Below are 24,110 nucleotides of genomic sequence, written 5' to 3'. Positions count from 1 at the left end.
ATAGTACAATTGCAACAAATTCAGTACTAGATATAATGATTGTGCCAATGTGGTTCAAAGTTACTCTTCAGCAAAGGGAATTGTTTACATCTACATTCACACTCTCTTTCTCATAACCACACACTCACACACCCTCTCTCATACACCTACTCCACATTTTACACACACACACACACACACACACACACACACACACACACACACACACACACACACACACACACACACACACACACACACACACACACTATCTTAGAAGCTTTCCAGAAATACCTAATAAAAGTAATCCAATCATGTAAAAAAAAAATCTTGTTTTCTTCCAGCTTGTAAACCCAAAATAATCCTCCGGAACATGTTTGTTAAAAATAAAAAAAACCCTCTCAGACAACGTATAGTAGGTCCTGTTCTCAGGAGCTGCTTCTGCATTATGAAAAAATGACAGCCACTGGGTCTATTTATAACCTGGGATTTTCCCACGCTGTCAAAGCTGGGTCATGGGAAAGTTCCTATTTCTGTATAAGGAAGATAACAAGGTCATGAAGGAATCTTGAAAATAATTTATCTTTCCTTCTGTTTCTCCAGCAGGAGCAGAATTTTTCTTAGTTCAAAAAAATATTAATTACACATTAGAGAACTAAATTTAATAACAGCCAAAACAGATATCCTCTTCTTCTGATTACTGAAGTTTTCGGCCATCCAGGAGGAGCCAAATTCTTTACTAAATTAGATTTAGGTGAAACTTTTCAACTCATTGGCATTAGCCAGGGTGACAAGTGAATAATTTTCAACACTCACAGTAGACTAAGTTTTTCAATATATTTTGGGGCGATTCCTGATATTCTACCTTGAGAATATCCTCATTTACTTTAAGGATCTACATCAATATTGACATCAGGTCAGACAAGTCCTACAGAAATTTCAAGAACATCAATTATTTGCATAAATGTAAAAAAAGAAGTCAAGTTGAGCAAAGGAAATGTTTCTTCATGGAAGTCATGATTTCTGAAGCATTACCTGATTGGCCTAATCCTATTGATATTCAACCTTTTGAAACAGGTTACTGAATTTGCAAATTATTACGGGAAATTTATATTCATTATAGCTCCATTCACTTCCCTCACCAAGTTTTCCTCTAAGTCTCCGGTATAGACTGTAAATGTTTAAAAGGCTTTCCTCAAACTTAAAAGGGCATTTTATATGTAGACGCTTAGACAGATCTCTATGTCAGAATCTGGACAAAGGATGCAACCTCTCCTCCAGAATTAAGGACCCACATTTCTATAGCTTATTCTCCACCTGCTCTTGAAGGGAAAATGTTTGTTCCGCCATTCTGAAATACTCCAGTGTGTTCATGATTTCAAATTGGTAGATGACCCAAACTCTAAGCATACCTTAGACCTTATTCAGAGAACTCTCTGGCTGCAAAATTTAAACAATATAACTGATTGTGTAGCTACATGCAAAAGCTTGTCAAGAGCAAGAGACATCTTTCCTTGTCCTGTGTTTTTTTTGAGCCCTTACCCATCCCTCCCAAATCATGGCCACTCACAACAGGCATACCTGCCAACCTGGTTATACTGAATAACTTCTCCAAGCAATTTTATTTGGTTCCCCTCCAAAAATGTAGTTGTAGAGCTAGAATTTATTATAGGGCGGTTTGAGGCTAGGATGTTAAATTGCTGGTGATGTGGGGCATACAAAGAGGAGGCACATAGACTTATGAATTATGGGTAAAAAAATATTTATTGATTAAGGGCCAAAATTAATTTATAATTACCTAATAGGGGCACGTCTTATTTTTAATTATATTAAGGGGGGTAATATTATTGAATTCTTATATTAAGACGGCAATACTATTGATTGTGTATGGGGCAATAATTATTTATGATGGGACAAAACGTATTATTTCATGAGGAGGGCAACACTTATACTACACACATGTAGCACTACAACTTGCTCCCATAATATAAAAATACAATAGATAATAGTGTCAATTATACCAATTACCCAATAAAATAAAAAGAGCGTATTCACAAACAGCACTCCCAGGAATAAAATGAAGCTTCAATTATGTCCCATAGGCTATAAAGCACAGTAAAGATAATTGAAATGCAAAGGTAAAGGTAGCCCCTACATGGGATCTTATGTATAGTGAGTAAGTATAAGTTCCATGCGCAGAGAAAAAGATATATATTAACAAAGAATTGGATCAGGTATAAAACCAAATGAAAATAGAACTAATAGGCAAACATGTTTAAAGCTCTTTAATTGTATTAGATAGTGTTGTGGTGGTCACTTCCCACCACAACACTATTTAGCAGGGACAGGCTGGGGCAGGCTGCCTGCAGCCGCACACTACATACATGTGCCTGGCGGCTGAAAAGCCTACAAAGAATCCTGTCCGGCTGCTCTGATTGTGTGGCTGGGCAGCTTCCTCTGCCTGTATCTGCCGACTAGCACATGTGTATAGTGTGCTGTTGAGGCAGCCTGGCCCTGCTAGGAGTAAACTAAAGGGGCGGGACATTAGATCTCCCACTAGGCCCGCCTCTGGTGGTGGTAAAGTCTGGATTGTAGGCACAGATATAGACAGTAAAAGAACCCCCGATAGCTGTGGCGTTGCAAAGAATTGGCTTTAAGATGAAAAATAAATAATCTATACTTACCAACATAAAATATAATCAATATGTGACGTGGGTTCTCCGTCTCATATTTGGTGTCACTGCACAAAATTACCCCCCCCTTGGAAATATACTGTTTGATCACCAATATTACTGACGCTATCATTCTCGATTATTTATCCTATTCCTTATTGTACTCAGTGACGTAAAAACAAGGGTCTTAGCAAACTGGGCAAATATGGGCATATTTTAGTGAGTGCGGCTACTTAGACTAGTGAATGCTAATGTTTCAGTGTATGTTTGGTTACAGCAAATACAGTGGCTACAACAAAAATAACCTTAATTTGAACATTTTTGTTTCTTACATCATGGAATCAAAATGGATTCATCCAGGAATTCTTACCCCTGTTGAAAACTAAATATTCTGTGATGTCAAATAAACAAATTACAAATACAAATAGACAATACTTGATTACATAGTTATTTATACTTACACCTAAACAAAACCAAGGTGCAATCAACTGTATTCAAATGTCTCATATTTAATTGATTGGAGTCTGCCTGTGTTATTTCAAAATAAATCTGAATGAGAGGTTGTATACTTGATTAGTGCATTTCAAGCAAGAAATTCAATCATAAATGTAAAAGAAAATTGAAAGAAAATCTGAGAAATGGCTATTGAAAAGCACCAATTAGAGGAAGAAAATAAGATTTCAAACACAAAATATCCTTCAGAGCACTGTCAGTTCCATAAGGAAATCAAGAGAATATGACACACCTGTGAGCTTGTCTAGAATAGACTGTCCTTCAAAACTGAGCATCCATAAGATAAAGGCACTGTGAGGATACCGGGTTTAACATAACCTTCTGGACCGCACAGCTGGCCTACCCGGTACCTATACAAGGTTCAACATCACCCAGGCAAATATCCGAAATAACACAAATAAGTTTATTTAACAAAATGGTAGCACAAAACAGCAATAAACAGATGTAAATAATAACTTGAAACACATAAGGGTTTTTTTTACAGTAAGGACAGTCAAGATATGGAATTCATTGCCAGGGAAGGTTGTGATGGCAGATTCAATAGATATGTTTAAGAAAGGGTTAGACAAATTTTTAGCAGAAAAGTGTACCCAGGGATACGATCATTAATTAAAATAAAGGATAGTAGTGGATATAGGGTAAAAATAGGACTGCAATATTGGGTCTTGGGGGATTTTCACAATTGAAACAGATTGGCGGTTGCTTACTCTGGATCAATTTCAAATATAAGTGCATGATCGCAGGAGATCAAAAACAGGTTGAACTTGATGGACTGGTGTCTTTTTTCAACCTCATCAACTGTGTTACTATGTTACTATAACACTACAGTCTGGCATAGACAACATACAGGGTATAATAAAAACACCTCACCAGTATCCTTGTTACTTTCAGGGACTGCTGCCTCTCTCCTTTAAGACTACCAGCAAACGTAGTGGCCCTAAGTAACTGTCACTCCACTTTCGGCAGACACACAGCTCCCCAAGACCTGGAGAAGTAGATCAGGGCATGGCAGTACTCCAGGGACCGATTGTCCCTTTCCTGTCAGGGGCAAAGATTAATATATCTCAACGCCAGCCTGACCTCAGCTATCACTTTGTAGTGAATGCCAATTTGCTGTTCTCTCTAGCTGTCTTTTAAGCCCAGAAATGACCTCATCAGCAATTCCAGGATCGGCCTGATTGGTCCTTTTTCTGTGTTTATCTTTTCACAGGTAAACATACATGCAAGGAGATCGCAGATTAGTCACTCTTGATTTAATTAGGAACAGGTATTGTTATGTGGAAATATCACCCTCCAGACACACTTCGATTTAAATACACAATGCAGTCCTCTGTAATTAAACATAGAGCTTTGTCTGTGGACCCTTTTCCTATGCTAGCACACACAGATCAAAGCTAAAGGAAGACAGAAGACCCCCTGGTGTGAAGTACATTCATACAGGACTGGTGGACAATAATCCTTTTTGCATAGACTGAAACAATGGACTAGTCTGCATGCTAAGGATACAAGATGGCAGTTATTTTAACTACTTTCAAAATAGAATATACACAAGCTTAAATATGACTGACAAACATGGGGGAACCAGAGGGCTAGAAAAAGTATATGTTTTATAGTCTGCAGTCACCTCCTTTCCCCACAGGCACTTTTAAGAAAGGCTTACAAGAAACCTATAACCACTCTAGAAGATTGGCACCAAATTCACTAAGGACATGGGTGCTAGGAGGACTCTTGGCTTTGATGCCATTAACCTGGTAACTAAATCAAGTGCCTATGCGACATGAAAGCAAAAACCTTCTCCAGAAACAAAAGAATGAGGTTTAATTAATAAAAATGAAGAAGGACAGTTTGGTTGCCAACAGCTGACTTAAAATTTCTACAATGACTAGTTAATCTTTCATATCTCCACCTTCCACTGTCTCCCCTTATTTCGAACTGTACCACACCATTGGTAATTGCACAAAAATACCATTTTCTGCTTTAATATTGGTAGCTAATAATGCTTCTGCCTTATAGTATCCATATGCACTTTCCCAACACCAGCTAATAATATTATTCTGCTAACTTATGTACCAATTGTTCTCCATACTCTTAGATTACAAGCTTACTCTACTACCACCACCCATACTATCCCCACTAATACAACCTCACAATTGTTCCAATCACCACTCTGAGACCACACTTACTCCTCGTGTTTCAGCTGTGCACCCTTCCATGAGTAGAGCCTTCTCTACCCTTAATCACATTTTTTTGTGTGTGCACCTTGTATATCTCTGTTTCATATATGTCCTGCTTTCCCCACTGCGGAGCAGTGTGGCACCTTACAAATCTACGATATTAATTTGGACAGGGCCATCTTTACTTTCATGTCATTGTATGTAACATATGTGTATCATGATCCCCTCAATGTACAGCACTGCATAAAACATTGGTGCTTTATAAATAAATGATCATTATAAAAATTGCAGAGGTGGGAGGAACTGTCCATGAGACAACAAATATCCCAGACTCTTCCCAAGTGTGTGCTTTATGAAAGGGTGGCCAAAAGAAAACCACTATTGAAGACAACTCACTTGAAATCTTGCCAGTGAAAATGGTACCTGGAAAACTTATCAAAATAGAAGTTTAAATTTATTAACCACAAAATTTGCAAACATTGGAGGAAAATATGCTGCCATTTGAAAGAGACTTTGGACTTGGGAGATTTACATTCTAATAGCACAATAACCCCTAGAGTAATTATCGAAATTTTCAAGAGTTTTGTTTGTGTTCATACCAAAGCAAACGCTTATTAACTCCTCTATAGATGGTACGTGGTCCCCACCCCAGATACCATAGACGACAAGAAAAAATGTCTCAGTACACTTGTAGTTAAGTATCAAAAGTTTGATTCAATGTGGAATATAATCCAAATAAGGGGTATCATTGTCTGAATACTTGCTATTCTGAGTTGTCCCAAAAATTATTGCAACAAGCATCCTCATTGGCTTTCGAATATTCCTATCGGTCGGTTCAATATGGTAAGCAGGAACTGTTTGGATATTAGAAACTATAGAACACAAGGTGACCATCTAACAACATAGTTCAAAGAGAAATTATACGACCAAGTTCAGTTGGAGAAAGCTTTCACAGCTATAGAGAACCTGGATAGAAAAGATCTGCTTAGTTACAAAGATAAAACAAAAGACACAGAATCGGAGAAAAAAATATTTTATAACCAATTATAACAATTCAGTTGCTTTTTTACTAATATAATACACAAAATTCTACCTCTGCGCATACAACATTTCTTACTTGTCCTTGGTCTCCACCAGCCTATACGCGATCTATCCTTATTCTTCCAAATCTTGTTGGAGAAATTATGGTCAAGATGGCTTTTAGTCATATTTGGTGAACTTGTTCAAAGGTTGTGAGTTTCTGGTGCTGTATTCATGATCTAATCCACAACCTCCCAAACCTGGTGATTCCTACCTGTCCATCTTTACTCCCGTCTACATTGTTCCAAACTGGACACCAATACGTCGGCTCTGATGAATGCTGCCAAGTGCGCGATAGCTGCTAACTGGAAACAGTCTGACCTCCCTGAAATCTCTGCAGTGATTAAAACAATTTGGCAAACCTATCATTGTGAGTTTATCACAAGTATACTCCATGATGACCTGTTAAATTTCAGGCTATTTGGCACTGCTGAATCTCTTATTACAAGGTTGCTGTTTAACCTTTTCCTCCACATGAGTATCTAAGTTTTTACTCTTATATTCTGCATGAGGGACCCGAGCTGGCCATCCGTTTCCCCTTCCTTTCCCTTATTAAGTTTCCTTCTTGTTCTCCCTGTCTTTCTCTTCCACTCTGCATACCTGTGATTTTGACCACTATTGTCAATGCACTTGTTTCGCTATGCAATGCGGTTTGGTTGACTTTGCCCCCTGCTATGTTTTAAGCAGTTGTTTGATTCTTAGTATCCTCTTCCCCTCCTGCTGTTGCCCTTTTTCTTTTTGTTCGCCCCCCCCTCCGCCTTTCCTTTACATTTTATCTTCCTTTTATTGTTTATTTTAGTGTCTGCAAAAAACTTCAATAAATTATATCTTTTATATATAAAATAAAATAGAACAATAACCCAAAACCATACAGCAAAAGCCACACTGGTGAATTAAATACTAAATAAGTAGTGGCCCAGTCAAAGCACAATCCCATTGAGAATCTGTTTAATGGTTTGAAATTAGCTGTACTAGCAAAATGCAATTACACAGACACTTTTTATGCTGCCAGCACCATTACTTAATAATACACATTATTTGTTTATCTTTTATGACATTGTTTTTCTTAAAAATAGTGATGTGAACTGTCCTGCACAATCAGCTCTTTAATTTAGAATTCAGACTATTATTTACCAACTCAACCTAATAATAATTTTAGAACAGATATTGTAAATATTAGCATATTCTAAAGTATACTCTGCAATGTTTGTTGTATTAGCAATATATGAATGTAATTGCTTACGTTGCAAACAGTTGCATATCAGTATTCACTTTGATGTTAGGATAGCATTGTTCAGACTGGTAGTAGTCAGTTTAACGATAATGACTACCCCGACATGGACTAAGACAACATGGGGATTCCGAAGAACTACTACCCCGACCTGAAAAATAAATCGATTTACCATAATCCAGATAACTTCATGTGATGACCCGATGTCATGCCGACTGTGGAAAATGACGTCACGTGAAAACGCGACTCCTGTTAAAGCAGCGATGGATTGACCCGACTGCCATTCATCTAGCGTAAGTATTATTTTAGGGCTTAGGGTTAGGGGTATTAGGGCTAGGAGTTAAGGTTAGGGTAAGGGTTAGGAGTTACGGTTAGGGTTAACCTTACCATCTTGTAAAGGTAAGGTTAAGCCTAACCCTAACTCCTAAGCCTAACCTTAACTCCTAACCCCTAAAATAATACTTATGTTAGATGAATGCAGATGGGTCCGTCCATCACCGCTTTAGGAAGAGTTGCGTTGCAGAGTTGCATTTTTTTAAGTTTGTGGGTTTATAATCTTGGCAACCTGATACATTTTGAATTCAGTTATTCAGACCTTCTTTAGACCTTGCTTGTGAGTTATGAAGGCTGAGCCAGACCTCCTTGGTTAAAATTTTCATGCATGATTCAACCAAGGGCTGCTCGAATATGAGGTCTCCATTTACTGAATTCAAGGATTATGAATCCTATTTACTGAATCCTAAGTTATTTTAATTGTGATATTATTATTAAATCATTTTTACAGTTTGTTAATATATAATTTTTCCTTTTTTAATTCAAGTGTGTAACAGATCGATCTAATGGGGGATAAGAGCACTAGTGAAAGATAAAAGCTGTTGTCAAAAGCTAAAGCCTTTAAAGAGCTCCTTTTTGTATTAAAATTCTGAAAAACATACTGCAAAAACACTCTACCTGGGCCTCATTATACAATTTTGTCTTCATCTAAATTTTGTGTCACCAATACCCACAGTATTTGAACATGTAACATTGCTATATCCAAGATCCCCTTAAAATGTGTGTCAAAACACACAGTAAAATTACAAGAACAGTAGATACAGCGCCAAATATATCAAATGATAGGGTGCAAAGTACACTAAAATATGGCTGTAATCTCAGAAGAGAATTCTCAAGCCTCAAAAGTTGTCAGCACAGTATGTACATGTGTATTTTAGAAGAAAATGAATGAGGTCTTTGTACACTTAGGGAAATATTTTTTTCCCAGGTAGGAGATAAACGCAAAATACACATGAATGTGTCTTTTCACAAGATATATTGAAAGTAGTCAGAGTGAATGACTGAATACCAGATAGTCTCCTGGGTGGAGATGGAATTCATCATCTTCCTGCTTTTTAACCCATTGTGATGACAGTGTTTTAGTTTGAATAAGTTGTGGATGCGTACATGCTAAACTACTTTTATTATTACAAAGTAGTTCTCTCACTTTCATTCGTAATATGTCTATGTGGTCTCAGCTGCAGTAGTATTACTTGTTATTGTTTAAACTCCTTTTTCAATCCAAAAGCATGCAAGCATGGGAGGGTATTGTCATGGGGGTGATTACTGTGCCATGCTTAAAACACTGAAGCAAAGAGACTTCATTAACAGCATATACCAAATAGTACTAACAAAAAACATATCAACCTATAATCTCCCTCACACTCTTCACGTTCACTATATTCAATTGAAAAGTTTCATATAGGCTCAAATACAATCTTCCAACTTCAGATCCCCAACAAAGTATGAGCGTTTCTGTATTTACACACCAGGGGGTATATGTATGAACCATCGGTTTCTGAAAGTCCCCGGAAATCGGCAACTTTGCAGGGAAAACTTGCCTTTAAAACAATCGCTGCTTTAAATTTCCCCTGCAAAGCTTACGATATCCAGGGACTTGCAGAAACCGATGGTTCATACATTTACCCCCAGGAAGACTGGGCACTATCTCATTAGTGCACCACACTGCCTATCCCCCACCCCCTCAATCAGTGGAGTCATTTGAACGAGCAAGGGAACAAGACCTAGGGATCTCGCTAGACAAGGCAAAATGGTTGCTCATAAATGAGTGCATTGCAAATTTTTCAATCAACACAACTGTACATGAGAACTTACAAAATGTATATTAGATGGTACATGGTCCCCACTAAACTAAGGAATATCTCCATTTGTCCCGCTTGTGCTCTTGGAATTGCGGATATATTATTACCTTCTTACACATTTGATGAGACTGTCCAATATCTCAATTCTGGGACAACATATTAGACCTGATTTCACAGATTACTGATATTCATCTATCCAAGGACCCTTTGATCTGCTTACACAGGTACAGGTGACATGGACGACAGTGTTTGTGTTCCTTGATGCGGCCAGGGTCTTCGATTCTGTTGAATGGGGCTACCTGTGGCACATGCTAGCCAGTTTTGGCATTGGCCCTCGGTTTATTGATCTGGTACTTACATTGCCCTACACCAGCATCCAGAATCTGTGTCAAAGGATATACCACAGCAACATTTGGTCTGGGGCGGGGAACTTGCCATGGGTGTCCCTTGCCCTACTTGCACTACCAAATGAACCCTTGGCTCCTCTTAACCAATCTAATTCCTCATTCGAGGCATTATCATTCTCAGAGTCAATGACACATTGCACTGTATGCTGATCTTCCTGCCGGAATCTGAGGGGAATGTGGCTCACCTCCTTGAAGTGGTTGAGAGCTTCGGAAGCTTCTCGGCCTTCAAATAAATTGGAGCAAATCCATTGTTTTTCCACTGGGTTGGCAGACCTCGCCAAACGTTAATTCCTGTTATTCACTAATGTGGGCTTCAAAGTTGAAATACTTAGGAATCTGGGTAATGACACATGCATCGGACTATGTCAGACTTAGTATTGACCCGGTAACTGAATATCTTAAAAACAAGTGCCACTCTTGGCAAAAGCTCCCCCTTACGGTTTCTGGTAGGATTAACCATATAAAAATGGTCATTCAGCCGAAATACCTCCCCGCTACACATACTCTCTTGGGAGACGAGGGGCAAGACCCGGAACCTCCTTTATGGTTTAATTGAGACTTATGGGAGCTGGTTACGCTGGCAGGGACTGTGTTGTGGAGAAAGGCAGGGATACATACCATTGCTCAGGTATACGAGAACAATTATATACAGACATTTGAACAACTACAGTCCACCTTCCTGATGACTCTGTTTTTCGTTATTTGCAGCTAAGACACGTCCTAGGGCACAATTTGACAGATTCTGGATTATCCTGTTAAAAATCTTCTGCACACTGTGGGTTCCTCGAAGACCATATCTGTGCTCTATGCTATGTTGTTGACTCAGCTATCCCCAGAGGGTTTGGACTCGCTCAGGAATAGTTGCAAAGCTGATTTGGGTGTCCTCTTCGGTGAGGTCTAGAGTTTAATGATAGGGGTTACTATTGATGCCACCTCATGTCGGTGGTTCCAACAGGTTCAATTCTACATGTTGCAGAGTATATTTCACCCCCACCCGTTTGCACAAACTGGGATGACGCACCACCTGTGAGTGCCCCAAGTGCGGAGTTGCCTCGGGCACCTTTTGTGGATGTTTCCGGTCGTTCATGCCTTTTGGGATGAGATATGCGGTCACATCTACTCCCCGCTATTTGGCATCACGTTGGAAGAGTCTTAATAAGCAGATTTTCAAATATACTGCATATTTACTTAAGTCTATCTGGCCATGGAAATTCTTGCAAGGGGATGGATGGCAAGAAGCCACCAAATGTTCACAATTGGAACGCATTGGTCAATGAGGTGTGGAAACATGAACGGTTTATGTATGAGTCGTAAGGCCATGCGTAAATATCACAAGTTCTGGCATCATTTTTAAATGTCCGAGTTCGTTTTTCACCCCCAGCAAGATGATGATGTCAGATGGGGGGGGGTTTGGGATTTACACCCCTCTCTTTCCAACCTGCATTGGTATTCATGGTCAGCCCTGCGTAGTGCTTCTGGAGAAATACTGTGGTTGGACCACGTTAAGATTCTTGTTTATTGCAAAATATCTTAGTAGTTTGTCAACAACGTTGTGTCACGGCGGGTCCGGGGGTCACTTACCCTCATAAGTTATCTGGTTTAATTGGTTTGCACAGTTCAGATGTATGACAATAATTATGTTCTGATAGATGAGAGAAGTAGACAGGATGTTCTTCTTGTTTTGTTTCTATGTGATGCCAAAACCAAATAAAAATATTTTATTTAAAAAAAAAAAACTAACAAAAAAAACTGCAAGGTACAATCCCTTTTCAGACATTACTCTGTTTGAGTTGGTAGGGTCCTAATACTTCTTTTTCTTTAATATCAGCGGAGAGTGTAACTTGCAGGCTCCAACCTTTTAGTGTCTCACACAAGCTGGAGCCTGTTGCATTCGCACTGGAGTGTAAGGAATGTAAACCAATTCACTCACACAGGTCTGAGAAAAGCTTGTCATTCAGAAATATGCACACTGGTGAGAAACATAAATGTGATTTGTGTTGTTAATTCACATTGTGCACACTATTCTGATACATACGGAGTCTATGAAATCAAATTCTAAGTCAATCTCAAAATACAATTAGAATTTTATAATTAAAGAGACCGTTTTATTAAATTAGATTTTTATATACCAACAGTTTATAATAATCAGCTCTAAGAACTGAGTCAGAATGAAAAGAGAGAGAATTCCATTTAAATTCATTGTAACAATTTTGAGTATTCAATGCGTGTGATGATCCAGTCTGGTTTTACACCCTGAGTAAATTCTCTGCGAAACCTAGAAAGACAAGAAGCATCAGTGAATGAGTCAAAAGAAATGAGAAATCACTGAAAACGTTTTTAATTAAACTGTAAGACATTTAAGAGCAAAATATGTATCACAAACAATTGTAGTGCACTTACTTAGGCTGGGTACACAATAGAGTGTTTTCAGCCAACTATTGGGCCAATAAAACGATAAACGACCATTCAGCCCGATATCACATTAGTGTGTACGCTGCAACGATGAACGATTATCGTTCCAAAGCTCATCGTATCGTTTCATCTGGTTTTTAAACCGGACTAAAAATGTGCAGTGTGAATGCAATCAGGACCAGTAGCGTTCATAGATCTCTATGGAGTGTGCAGAATGACGATCTTTTCAGCCAATGGTTATGACAGATGAAGAGCACAGATCTGAAGGTAAATTGTAATGTGTTTAGTGTGTACACATGAATCGGTATGGGATTGGGACTATTTTTTTTTTTAAAATTGTTGGTAAAAATCGTTAAGGATATCGGGAGAAAGTTTGTATATTGTGTACCCAGCCTTAGTTACCAGCAGTAACTTTTGAACAAAGTATTTGGACATTGGAAACCCACCAATTTAATGAGCAAAATGAACCCTATGCATTTAATAGGCGATAAGGTATGTTTTTTAATCTATGAAAGCCAATTGGGAATATTTATTAAAACTTTATTAAAACAAATTTGGTAAAAGTGCATGAAAAAATTACAATTACAGCTAGAACCTGATTTTTTGCCAACCTTTTCCTACACCAGTTTTTATAAATATCTACATGAAAAAATGCTTAAAATAATTAGTTTTAAACTTGCATTATTGTTTTGCTGAATTATTCTGTGACAAACCACCAATAATAACATATTAGTTTAATAACATTCATTTTTCTAGACACACACATATATATATATATATATGTATTGTACACATGTTATACACAATGTTGACAATCGTCGACAATTGCTGTGCAGCTTGTACCATGTATAATATGGGATCGCTGCTACAGAAAGTATTACAAATGTATTAAAAAAAAACGCAAAAAAATCCCAAAACATTTAAGACACAAAAAGACAAATTATACAAATGCCCATATAATGTGGATAGACATCCAAACATTTATAACAGATAAAGCACGCATTATGGTTCACAAAAGATGAGATAATATTCTCAAATGGCTATTAAAGTTCCTTTCCAGAGATATCTGTTAACATTAATAGCTGTTTGAGATTATCATCTCTCCTTTTGTGAACAATAATGCATGCTTTATCTGTTTTAAGTGTTTGGATATCTATCCATATTATATGGGTATTTGTATAATTTGTCAGCTTGGATTAGGGTCTTAAAATGTTTTTATTGTTTTAATTTTAAGAAATGTGATATATTTTCTGCATTAGCATTGTATTTATATTATTGCTATATACAGGTTTTAGTACCCTGCCTTTAAGAGCAGCAGATCAGAGAGGCACTAATTTACTATTATTTAATTTTGTTTTCTGGCGCCTGAGTTTGTTGTTATTATTAATGTATAATATGGGATTAATAGAGAGCTGTCTTATTTCTGCCCTGATTTTGATTCAAAATATTGCCTTGAGTTGTGTAGACAGCTGTTATTCTGGCCTATATAAGACTTTTTGGCTGTAGCAGACAAGCCAGCGTACTAGATGTAAGACCCTGTACCTGGGATCTGATTTTAACTGCATTTTACTGGTGTTTGAAGCATATAGGTCAGTGTAGGACCTGCATATAATGAGGTGCCCTTGACGCTGGGATTCAGGCTTAAATGTTTTGATCAAAATGTGAACTAATGCCTCAAGTTTTCATTTTGGTAGATACACACAGATATACAGTGTTAAAAACATGCGCCGACAACAATTGTCTTTTTGTTGTTGTAAATTTTTGTATATGAAACAGTCCAATCTGATATAAGAGGGTATATATTGCCTGCTGGGGACAATCTTGGGGATTCAGGGAGGGCTGAAGGAAGTGTGACTACTGCATGCAAGAGATTTTTTTTAAAAAAAAAATTCCCTCTTCTCCTTGAATTTGCATTTAAGATTTCCCTTGAGTCGCGAATTATCCAGCCACATTACAATATATAGACTTGTATCTTGCAGCTTATAACGCACCAGTCATTGGGGGCCACTTGTTCTGGACTTTGTGAGAGGCATAGTAAAATCCTATATATTTTTATTTGACACAATTTGCTAAATTTAATTAAGATTATATCTTTACTGTGATAGCTTAATAGTGATAGTGATGTAGCTGTGTTTTTTGTCTTGTTTGTCTCTGATTAATTACCTCCTGCAATCACTAGTTAGAGCTGTGCCATCATCTTAAGATTTTCAAATAAAACAGGGACATTTTAACTGCATTTCCAAAATCCATTTAATGTAAATTTATTAATACTAAATCTACAGAACATTGAAAAATGATGGGAACAATGTGCAGATCTAGTAATGCCAGAGTACTTTAGATTATAGCATAGCTGTGATTGCGTCCAATCATACTGCTTTATCTCCCAAGCAAAGCTCGGGACGATTCTAGGCCTACACTATCACAGTTTGCTCTGAAGCACCCGCTGTTATTTTTATTTGTGCAATGTCTGTAACAATAACATTTGAGTTTTTGCATTTAGCATTAAGATCAACTAAAACCGGAAAGGCAACAATTTATTATTCATTTATTTATTTAAAAACTGTTGTCTGTTATCTACAATTTGCACCAGTAGATATCTACTGGTGCAAATTGTTACAATATTTTGTGCAACAATATGTAATGTGCAACTTTTTAATCCCCTATACATGCGTCTGTGTACATGCCTGCATCAGTTTGCAGTTTGCACGAACATGCCCTTACTGTACTCGGCCTACATTAGAACATTCCCTCCTTCCCAGAAAGGTGTAAATGTCAAAATCACGCAATTCTGTATAGGTGCATTTCCTCTTTCTGGGCATGTGCAGTGTGATTTCACTGGCATCATGTCCTGTATGTCCAAAATTAGCTTATAGACCGATAAGCCACAACACTAAACCACTGACAGGTGAAGTGAATGACATTGATTATCTTATTAATATTGCACCTGTGAAGGGGTGGGATATATTAGGCAAGAAGTGAACAGTCAGTACTTGAAGTTGATGCATTGGAAGCAGGGAAAATGGGCAAGTGTAGGGATCTGAGCGACTTTGAAAATGACCAGATTGCGATGGCTAGATAACTGGGTCAGACCATCTCCAAAACGACAGGTCTGTGGGGTGTTCCCGCTACGCAATGGTTAGTACCTACCAAAAGTGGTCCAAGGAAGAACAAATGATGAACCGATGACAAGAACATGGGGGCCCAAGGCTCAATGATGCGAGTGGGGAGCGAAACCTAGCCCGCCTGGTCCAAAGCCACAGAAAAGCTACTGTAACACAAATTGCTAAAAAAGTTAATGATAGAAAGGTGTCAGAACACACAGTGCATCGCAAATTGCTGTGTATGGGGCTGCGTATGGCACGATGATGCACTATAGGAAGAAGGTAAGTCGCAGAGACAGTGTGATGCTCAAGGCAATGTTCTACTGGGAAACCTTAGGTCCTGGCATTCCCTTATGGCAGTGGCCTCTTTCAGCAGGATAATGCACCCTGCCACACTGTAAAAATTGTTGCAGAAATTATTTGAGGTACATGATAAAGAGTTCAAGGGTGTTGACTTGGCCTCATATCAAGCATCTGTGAGATGAGCTAGAAAAACAAGTCTGAAACACGGAGGCCCCACCTGGTAACTTACAGGACTTAAAGGTTCTTCTGCTAACGTTTTGGTGCCAGATACCACAGGACACCTTCAGAGGTCTTGTGGATTCCATGCCTTGACAAGAACTATTCTGGCGGCACAAGGGGGACCTACACAATATTAGGCAGGGTTCCACAGTACCGTACCTAAAGGAACACTATGTGTTCAGTAATGTTATATAAAAGCTACATCTCAAATGAATAAATTTTCATGCATATTTTTAAGATTTCTTTTTTTAAACCAGTAGATAATATTACAAAGCTCTAACATTCTTCCTCTGTGATTTAATGTTGTGGCTGATTGGTGTATATGGGGTTCTGCCCACTTACTGTTCAGTTAAGTAAAAAGCTCACTATTATTACCATTCTTACTAATGTTGTTTTAACCCTAACTTGTCTTCGTTTTCCCTTGAGTACAGCTGGCCAATGCTCTCAGGTTGTTGCTGTGCGCGTTTCCTGCACATGTGGGCAATGTTTGTTCCTCCAAGAGCAGAAGCAGCCTGCTTCTATGTAATGATTGCGCCTTCATTCTAGACTCCGCTTTGTAGCCTGCATTAATTAAACTGTAACTAGTGCACAGTTTCTGCAGACACGGAGATAGATGGTAAATGAATGAAAGTGTTGTTCTGAGTTAATCTACGTGTCTCATGCTCACAGATTCGGGCTACCTCAGGGATAATATATTGCAGTTAGCAGTGGGTGGGATAGGTATTTCAGGTCAACCCTCTCATGAATATTCAAATAAAAAGTAAACGTGTATATTTTAAAAGTTATATACACTTCTGGTACATTTTCAGTTGGGTTTAGTACATGCAATATTTAAACATGACATAATTCAGAAATAGAAGATACAAATAAAAAGTATATAGTAAAACTAAGGGTGGACTGAATCCATTTGAATATATATATATATATATATATATATATATATATATATATATATATATATATATATATATATATATATATATAGTTATTACAGTGATGCCAACTAGTTATTTTGTAATTTAATATTTATATTAGTGCATATCATGATTTATATATAACAGCTAATTCTTTTCTATCTTTTTTATTTACTTGTGAAGTTATTTTGTTATACGTTTTATAGCACATTGCAAATAATCAATTCGATTTCTATCTCCTACTATGTGCTGTTTCCAAATAAAATTTGTATTTTATGACAGATTTATTTTATTGATTTTTATATCTCAATATATATAGTTACTATAAGATTTCTGGTATTAAAACTGATTTTTATTTGATCAAATACATGGTGACATTGTTTATTTATTTAAGGCAAAACTGATGTTAAATAATTCTTATTTAGTAGTCACGTTTCCAGATAAGCGACTGTAACAATTTGCGCCAGCAGAGATCTCTATATTCTTGAAAATGTAGAAAAATACCCTTTGCCTACAAGGCCGCATCTGGTTACTTAAAACACTAACAAGAAAAGCACAGAGAGTTAATTCTTGTATTAAAAAGTGCTCAAATGTAATCTTTTACCATGAATAGTGTGTTACAACATACCAGTTTTTTCAGGATTGCATTATAATGGCAATGCTGACTATATAATCTTTATCATGCTCACTAATGATGTCTATGAATTGTATATATTAGTTGCTGTGTTGAGTGAAGTTTTGTAGTAAAATATACCAAACCTTGTGTACTAACTGGGCCAAAATAAAGAATTTCATAGCAACCAAAATAAATATTTCTAAGGGATGAATTAGTATCACTTTGTGTACTTACACAAAAACAAGGATCATGCAAAATGCCGTCTACACACTGACGTCTATAATTAATCATCGGCTTGAGAGAAGACTCGCACTTCTTCTACATGATAATAATCCATTTACAGGGCACTAATATTACACATTTTCTGTCCATACTTTGGGGAGTCTTAGAAGAGAACAATGTATTCTGTACTTAGCATCTTACTCGTAGTTTGCAGTGAGCATGCGCTTCGTGTCTTTTACATCCGGATTTCCCATTACCACTTGGAATACTTTTGTTCCTTCTAGTTCCTCTTCAGAAATATTTGCACATGTTAAGTACCAAAAACGCATGAGTATGCGGACAAACTTCCTACCTGTGGACAAGAGACACAAATGATTGAAACACTGAAAACACAACACTTCTGCGATAAAGGACAGTATATTTTATAAAGGCCCATTGTACATACTAGTGGTCCACAAACATATGTACATCGATTGGCATTTTACATATGGTCATCTGCCAAGAAAATAAATGCAGATATCCTTTCCAAACTCCTATATTATCCAACCTGCATTTTCCACATTTCCAATAATTGACAATAGTGGGATAGAATGCTGTAGCCATTCAGGATATACATGAAATACTGTTGTTTCATGGAACTGATGCACGCCATCACCCTAGGTGCTATTTTTGTTACATTTTCTCAGCTTACACATGGCCTGGAGGCACAACCCCAGAGCCCTCTGCATTATATCTTATTACCCCACTATAGGAATATTGTAAATCCATATTGATATCTACACAGCATACTGGATAATTAGTGTCCAAAATAATGTTCAACCTCTTTGTATTGTTTACACGTGAAATTTAGAGACTGACAATTGGGACAACATCTCTTCTAGCTTCACCAAAAAGCAGCTGTTCATAAGACACTAAGCCTATTTAACCTTAATATAGCTAGGATTAGGCTAGGTACACACTGGCCCGATGATTGCATCATAAACCTCCAATCAACCGACATCTGACCGTTTGGTCAGATATTGTGTGGGTATGTATAGTGACACGATGATCTAAAGTCGTCCCAAAGTGCCGATCATCGTTTCATTTGGTTGGTCGTACGGTTTAAAATTTTCCGACCAATCATGTAGTGTGTATGCACTGATGCTCACAATCTCCATAGAGTTGCAGAGTCGGGCTCTTTTCAGCCGATGCTAGCAATGAATGTCTCTGTGAATAAATGTAAAGAGTGCTGTAGAAGGAATAATTCATTTGTTCATTCTGAGACAGAATGTTTCGTTTCAGAGTCACAGAAGCTAACGGAATTCATTAGGACATGTGGATAGCTATAACAAGACTGTTTTAATCAGTGTGATAATGTGACAATAATGAATGGATGAATATTGTGCTGTCATTCTCTAACGGTTAGAGGACCAGATGAAGAGCACAGATCTGAAGGTAAATCGTGTCAGTGTGTACGCATGACTTGTCAGATTGATTGGACTTTCATTGGTAGGTAGCCTAAGATACATTTAGCTTTACTACAAAATGCCCTAAAGGCAGACCTGGCACTTTCTTGTTATGTCCGATAATTGCCCAATTTGCCTCAAAAGTAGTCAGTTTTGTCAAATTCTCTCCTTATTTCTTATCCTATTGAGCCTAGTATATTCCAATTAGGGCTCCTGGATAAGGAAATATCTGAAAATTGTGTTCATCTTTAGTAAAGTAACCCACTTTCTATGGTAGGATAGTCACTGCATTATTCTCACAGTGCCTTTCACCTCCCTCATTTGCGGCCTGGAAACAAGTAATAAGTAATACTTTACGGTTTGAATAAGTGTTATATAAGCAAAGGATTTGTCCAGACAAATGTTATAAAATATGTGGAAGGTGGTGTGTAGCCTCTTACTATAGCACATACTGAACAGGAGCAGCATATCTAACATTTGTATATAGACGTGATTGAATGATGGCAGCCCCAAACTTACAAGAAACCTTGGGGATTTGGTCAGGACTAATGGCGTCCTCAATGCTGAGAAATAGAGGCATGTACTTATCCATCGTGCAATACCATCAAGGAGGTGTCTGATTGGCTCCAAATTTATTCTGCATCAGGACAAGGACCCCAAACATACAGCCAATTTCATTAACAACTATAATCAAAGTAAGGCTGAACAAGGAGTTCTGGAAGTGATGATATGGCCTCCACAGAGCCCTGATCTCAACAGCATCAAATCTGTCTGGGATTACATGAAGAGACAGAAGGATTTGAGCAAGCCTACATCCACAGAAGATCTGTGATTAGTTCTCCAAGATGTTTGGCACAACCTCCCTACTGAGTTCCTTCAAAAATTTTGTGCAAGTGTACCTAGAAGAATTGATGCATTAACGCTGTTTTGAAGGGAAAGGGTGGTCACACCAAATATTGATTTGATTTAGATTTCTCTTCTGTTCATTCACTTTGCATTTTGATAATTGATAAAAATAAACTATTAACACTTCTATTTTTGAAAGCATTGTTTCCACACCTGCCTAAAACTTTTGCACAGTATTGTGTAATATATATGTTCACATGTAATTTTAAATGTCAATGTATATCTATGCAAAGGAAGCATGCAATTTTACCTGCCTAATGCTTCCATTTCTTTTCTTTTGATATGTCATATGATTCTCGGAAGGCAAAACTCTATAGACGTTAATATTAACATTGAAAACTAATGACATTGAATGTTTATGTCAATATGTACAGACAAATTGAATGCTTTGAATTATCCATAATTCTACTATTGTTTATTTCTTCCTTTGCATTCTATACAATAAAAAGAGTTAAAGGCCTTGGTTGAAAGGGTGTGAAAACCTAGCCAGAGCCAGTTTAGCGAGGGTTTGCGTAAACTGTTTAACTAGGGAGCAGTCTAGCATGACATGGTAAGCAATAGGTTCTGATGTTAAAATTAAATTGGTAGTTTAGAGAAATGCAATGTGCTTGTCAGTCACAGAAAAGCCGTAAGTCAGTGTTCCTGCCACTCAGGGTAAGTCAAATAAAAGGGACCTTGCCTGCATCCAAAAATAAAACTGTAAGACCAGGTTGTGGATTACAAAAAAGGAACTGATAGCATAGATGCTCTAAGTGAAGAAAAATGACAGATGCATGCTTAAAAGATACGTAACTTGCTATATATAGAAATACTGTGGGATATTGCTTTAAATGAACCCATTCCACACATACCGTTATCATCATAGTAAATGGCAACATCTCCAGGAAATGTGTACATAATTTCATCTGACTTAGCTGCCAGAGCATATCTGTAATTGTCAGAAAGTACTGAGCATTTTTCCTGCAAGTCCTTCAGGATCTATGGCAAAAAAACATAACTTAAATTAGTAAGAATTAAAGCATACTCCTTCCCAAGTATACTTTTACTCCTTCTCAAAGCTGAGCTCCTACACAGCAGGCAAGATAAAGTTGTTTTTTCTAACATCACAACCTAGCATGCATGTAAACTAATATGAACCCTTCCATACCACATTCTCATGTAAAGCAGCACTTACAGTTAGGATACATAGATGCCTACTAACATATGCTCACATATACAATCTCATGTCTTTATCATCTGGTATAAAGTTTATAAAACTAAATCCATAGCTACAAAAGTTGATTCCTACAATTTTGATGGGATAGACTAAAAAATGGAAAGTGACCTATGTCCAAAACAATTGATATGGTTATGAAGGAGTTAAAACACTGGTTAAACAAAAACTTTATACCCATAAAAATCTTATTTTTTTATTGTGTTCAGCACATAGGTGTAGTTTATTTGTATGTACATAATGAGTTGAGAGTTGAATTGCTTTGGTATTAGTGAGGTTTCTATTTCCTTTTGAGTAAAATTATGAATGGATCTACACTAGTAATTTCTACTAACGTGACATCAATAGATTTGTAACTTTTACTTTGCAGTCTAATACAAAGGTTATGTAAGTAAAGCTGATGAAAGTTACAATTTAACCATACCATCCTATCAATTTTTAACAATTTGTTTTAAAATAAAAAAAATCCACTTGTGTAGATGGCCAAATTGTTCTCTAAAACTAATCATATTCAGTGGAAAAATCCCTTAACTGTACCTTATTGGTATTCACTGCAAATGTCTTTCTTCTCTGACAGATCAAAACTGTAATGTCTGCAAACAATATGATAAAGAGCTAGGAGCTGTGTGCCTCAATTGTATATTGATGTGATTGTGCAGTTGTTCGTTTGGAAACAATAAAAATGTCTGTATGGAGAAATTAAGGGATGGGAATGGAAGAGTTCAGATTCTGCCTCAAGATGCAGAATGGTTACAGACACATCTAGTTATTTTCTTGCATCAAAATGGCATCTATAAAACAGTGGCTACTGAAAAACATTACCAAAATAGAATATATAGCTAGTGAGAAGGCAGTAACAACAGGTACCTCACTGGCCACAAGATTTTCTAGAGCATCAAATTTGCACTGAGACAGCATTCTGGAAACAAATGTGAAAGCCTGAAAAAGATAAACAAACAAACAATGAGCTTTAAAGGAGACTAAGAAAAACTTTAAGATAACTAACTTAAAGGGCAGATTTATCATACCTTCTAAAAAGGAAAAGTGTATGTGTTGCCCATAGCAACCAGATTCTAGCTATTATCTAGCACACTGCAGAAAATTATAGCTAGAATCTCATTGGTTGCTATGGGCAACACCCCCAATAATCCTTTTTTAAAAAGTTTGCTAAATCTTTAATTAATTCAAGTTTAGTTTCCTTGAACCACTGTAAAACACATTAAAGATAAGGAAACAGACAGTATATGCATTTGAAAAGTCCTCTTAAATAAAAGAAAATAAACCTAATATACATGTCCATTTCTTTGTATAAAACAGTTCGCAAAAACAATCACCAAAAACAGTATAAACCTGTGGGCGCCAGAATATAGCAATTAAATAAATAAGAAAAATCAGAGGATGTTCAAAAACCGGCAGCTGTATATAGATTTTGCCACTCCTAAAAAAAGATAAAAGAAAAGCAGTAAAAACACACACGGCGCAGAAAACTGTTAATCTTTAAACAAATCTGTGGATCCATTAGAATGCATTGTAACAATTGCATATGGAAATTAAAAAATGTACTAAGAAATAAAATGAATTAAAATATTACACATACAGTAGTCTTGCTGTTTACTTGCTCTGCAAGTATGGCACATTATGGGACTTTTGTTCCTAAGTAGAGCGATACCATCATTACCATCTGTGTGGGACTTTAAGTTCTGAAGGTTTCTTTTGGAGCCTAACAGTCAGGGATGGGCTGGCAAATTTCAGCCCAGGGGGCAACACTCGACTCAGCAGCCTATTTTAAAGGAAAAAATGCAGGTGCCCCAGTGACCCAGCCCAAGGTGGTCCATTATGGAACTGGCCCAGGGGGCAGGTGCCCCCCAACCCAGCCTGCCCCTGCTTACAGTAAGTGGGAAGCTTGCTGAGAAAAATGGGGAGAGAAAGAGATACTAACTAGGGAAGGCACACCCCATATGTGTAGCCAGATAGTAATTTTAATGAGGATTAGTATATTCCAAAATTCTATTCTAATATCTTATATTGCTCCTGGACATGAGATGGATGAAAAAAACACACATAAATACAAAATTGTATTTTATTTGTATAGGTTAAAATTGTATGTATTAAAAAGTGAAATATTAAAACTTGGTGGTGTGAAAGAGAATCTACAGATTATATATATATATATATATCTCAGGTAATCCTCTTTATTAGGCTCTTATTAGAAGTAAATGCATATAAATGGTATAATACAAAATATGTATAGCCACTTATAATATAACAATAAATAATATTGTCATACAAAGTATACACTATATTTCAGATTAATCTATAAGATCATTTAGAAAGCTGAATTTCACAGCTGTTATAAGTTGATACTGCTCTCATAAATATTGATAATAAGACAGTGACTGTTGCAAATATTGTGTAACAATATATGAGACTAATATAGGCTCCATTGAAGTATGTTGAAAAATAGTTATGGTTCACTAGGTCCAATAGTAGTAGTAAAAAACTTTCTAAGTCACATTAGGTATGGCTTAGGAACCTATATAGTAACGATTCTAAGGCTGAGTGTCAGAA

The 24,110-nt window shown here is 37.0% G+C and overlaps 1 protein-coding gene and 1 long non-coding RNA gene across 2 annotated transcripts in view; both read right to left on the bottom strand.

The window, feature by feature from the left end:
- Window positions 1–12,274: 12,274 nt before the first annotated feature.
- Window positions 12,275–24,110, bottom strand: part of MAIP1 (matrix AAA peptidase interacting protein 1) — a 17,555-nt gene continuing 5,719 nt past the window's right edge. The window contains exons 2-5 of the mRNA XM_075180099.1: window positions 22,410–22,481; window positions 21,181–21,307; window positions 18,180–18,330; window positions 12,275–12,466 (exon numbers count right to left, since the gene is read on the bottom strand). Coding sequence (XP_075036200.1) covers window positions 12,388–12,466; window positions 18,180–18,330; window positions 21,181–21,307; window positions 22,410–22,481 — 429 coding nt within the window. The 3' untranslated portion in view covers window positions 12,275–12,387. The remainder of the gene's footprint in view (window positions 12,467–18,179; window positions 18,331–21,180; window positions 21,308–22,409; window positions 22,482–24,110) is intronic.
- LOC142096979 (uncharacterized) lies at window positions 14,488–17,111 on the bottom strand. Its single transcript, XR_012678077.1, has 2 exons — window positions 15,319–17,111; window positions 14,488–15,287 (listed from the first exon to the last, which is right to left on the bottom strand). It is a non-coding gene; the product is annotated as an uncharacterized LOC142096979 (long non-coding RNA).

This window comes from Mixophyes fleayi, chromosome 7 (assembly GCF_038048845.1).
Source record: "Mixophyes fleayi isolate aMixFle1 chromosome 7, aMixFle1.hap1, whole genome shotgun sequence".
In the NCBI taxonomy this organism is placed as follows: domain Eukaryota; kingdom Metazoa; phylum Chordata; class Amphibia; order Anura; family Limnodynastidae; genus Mixophyes; species Mixophyes fleayi.
The sequence above is the reverse complement of the archived record's forward strand: the minus strand, read 5'-3'. Positions and strand labels throughout refer to the sequence as shown.